The sequence below is a fragment of the Arachis hypogaea genome, chromosome 19, assembly GCF_003086295.3.
Source record: "Arachis hypogaea cultivar Tifrunner chromosome 19, arahy.Tifrunner.gnm2.J5K5, whole genome shotgun sequence".
NCBI classification, from domain to species: Eukaryota; Viridiplantae; Streptophyta; class Magnoliopsida; order Fabales; family Fabaceae; genus Arachis; species Arachis hypogaea.
The window spans coordinates 143,018,067-143,019,522 of NC_092054.1; the positions used below are offsets into that span (position 1 = coordinate 143,018,067).

The 1,456-nt window shown below is 32.3% G+C and overlaps 1 protein-coding gene across 1 annotated transcript; it reads left to right on the forward strand.

Annotated features, from left to right (window-relative positions):
* The first annotated feature begins 218 nt into the window (after positions 1-218).
* Positions 219-849, forward strand: LOC112776712 (CLAVATA3/ESR (CLE)-related protein 13). The gene has a single exon (XM_025820944.3). It carries the CDS (start codon positions 225-227, stop codon positions 534-536), a length of 312 nt encoding a protein of 103 aa, XP_025676729.1. The 5' UTR covers positions 219-224; the 3' UTR covers positions 537-849.
* The last annotated feature ends 607 nt before the right edge of the window (positions 850-1,456 follow it).

Genomic DNA, 1,456 nt, shown 5'->3' on the forward strand with positions numbered 1-1,456 from the left:
ACACTCATTGGAAAACTATAAACCATAAAAAAGGTACTTACTATATTCTATAAGATCTCTCAAGTAATGAACATGTTTCATGTATGAAAAGGCCTATTCACACACACATACACATACCATATTTCTTGTATTACAACCCAATTGATCCACCAAATCCAAGTTGTAAAATTCATCTTGCCATATTCATATATGCTCCATGCTTCCCCTTCTAACCCTTTGCCACCATGACCCTCAAAATTTCCCAACTACTTCACATTCTCCTTTGGCTATCCCTAATATTATTCTTGCTTTTTCATGAGTATTGCAATCTCAACTCCAAGATCAACAAGCCTACTAACCCTAAAAATCATCATCACCACCCTTTCAACAATGGAAGAAAAGTTCTTCTAGCTAGCAAATTTGACTTCTCTCCTTTCTTCAACCACCATCATCGCCATAAACATCCTCCGCCCGACCCTTCAGACACAGAGATTGATCCGCGCTATGGCGTCGAGAAGCGCCGTGTACCAACCGGTCCAAATCCATTACACCATTGATGAGAATGAAGCCTCAAACCTAAGGGGGTTGGTGCATGAAAAGATTAGAGGCAAAAAAAATTTAATGGTTAGTAGTGGAAGCTTTGATATTGATATTAATATATAATATAACATGGGTGCATGATATATGCTACTAAATCCATTTTTGTTTTGTTAACTTTTTTCTTTTTAATTTTTTTTCTACTCATTTTCCATATTCCATATGGACTACTGCTTGTTGATATTGAAACCAGAAATTAGTTGAATTGACCTTATTGTATGATATGAATTATGATGTGATATTATATTATATGTTATTAAGTTCATTAATTTATTTGTTTCCGAGTTACCAAAAAACAAAAAATTGAAAATTACCACACATTTTCAGGTTTTCAGTGCATTTTGAGTTATGATGATTACCATGATTTATTTAATTTTTTTTTCTTATTTCGTCAATGTAATAATGATTCATGAAAGTAAGTAAGGAGGAAAGTAATAACTATGATTAATCTGAAGTGGAGCTGGTGGTTGATCTTGAAGAAACATGAGTAGCTGAGACGGCACGGCACTTTTTTTTTTTTTTTTTTTTGGAAGAGTTTATTTATTTTTGGTTGAAGCATAATAATGATATAAATATGATGAGTATGATTAGTGTAAAAGCATAGTTTTTTTATATTTGAATTATTAATAAAAATACTATATGTCACTTGATCACGTGATCATAGCCCCGGTGGTTGCCAGATTAAAATGGACACTTGTAAGTATATATTGGTTTTTTAATTTCAACATGCATTAACATTATAGAATCTATCTATACCAGAATTTCTTCCTTCAAATGATGTTAATATATATGCATGCTTTAGTTAAGTAGGATTTTGAATTACTCATGAGTCATGAATAATGCATTCCCTTTTTTCCTCTCTCTCTCTGTCTACCAAGTC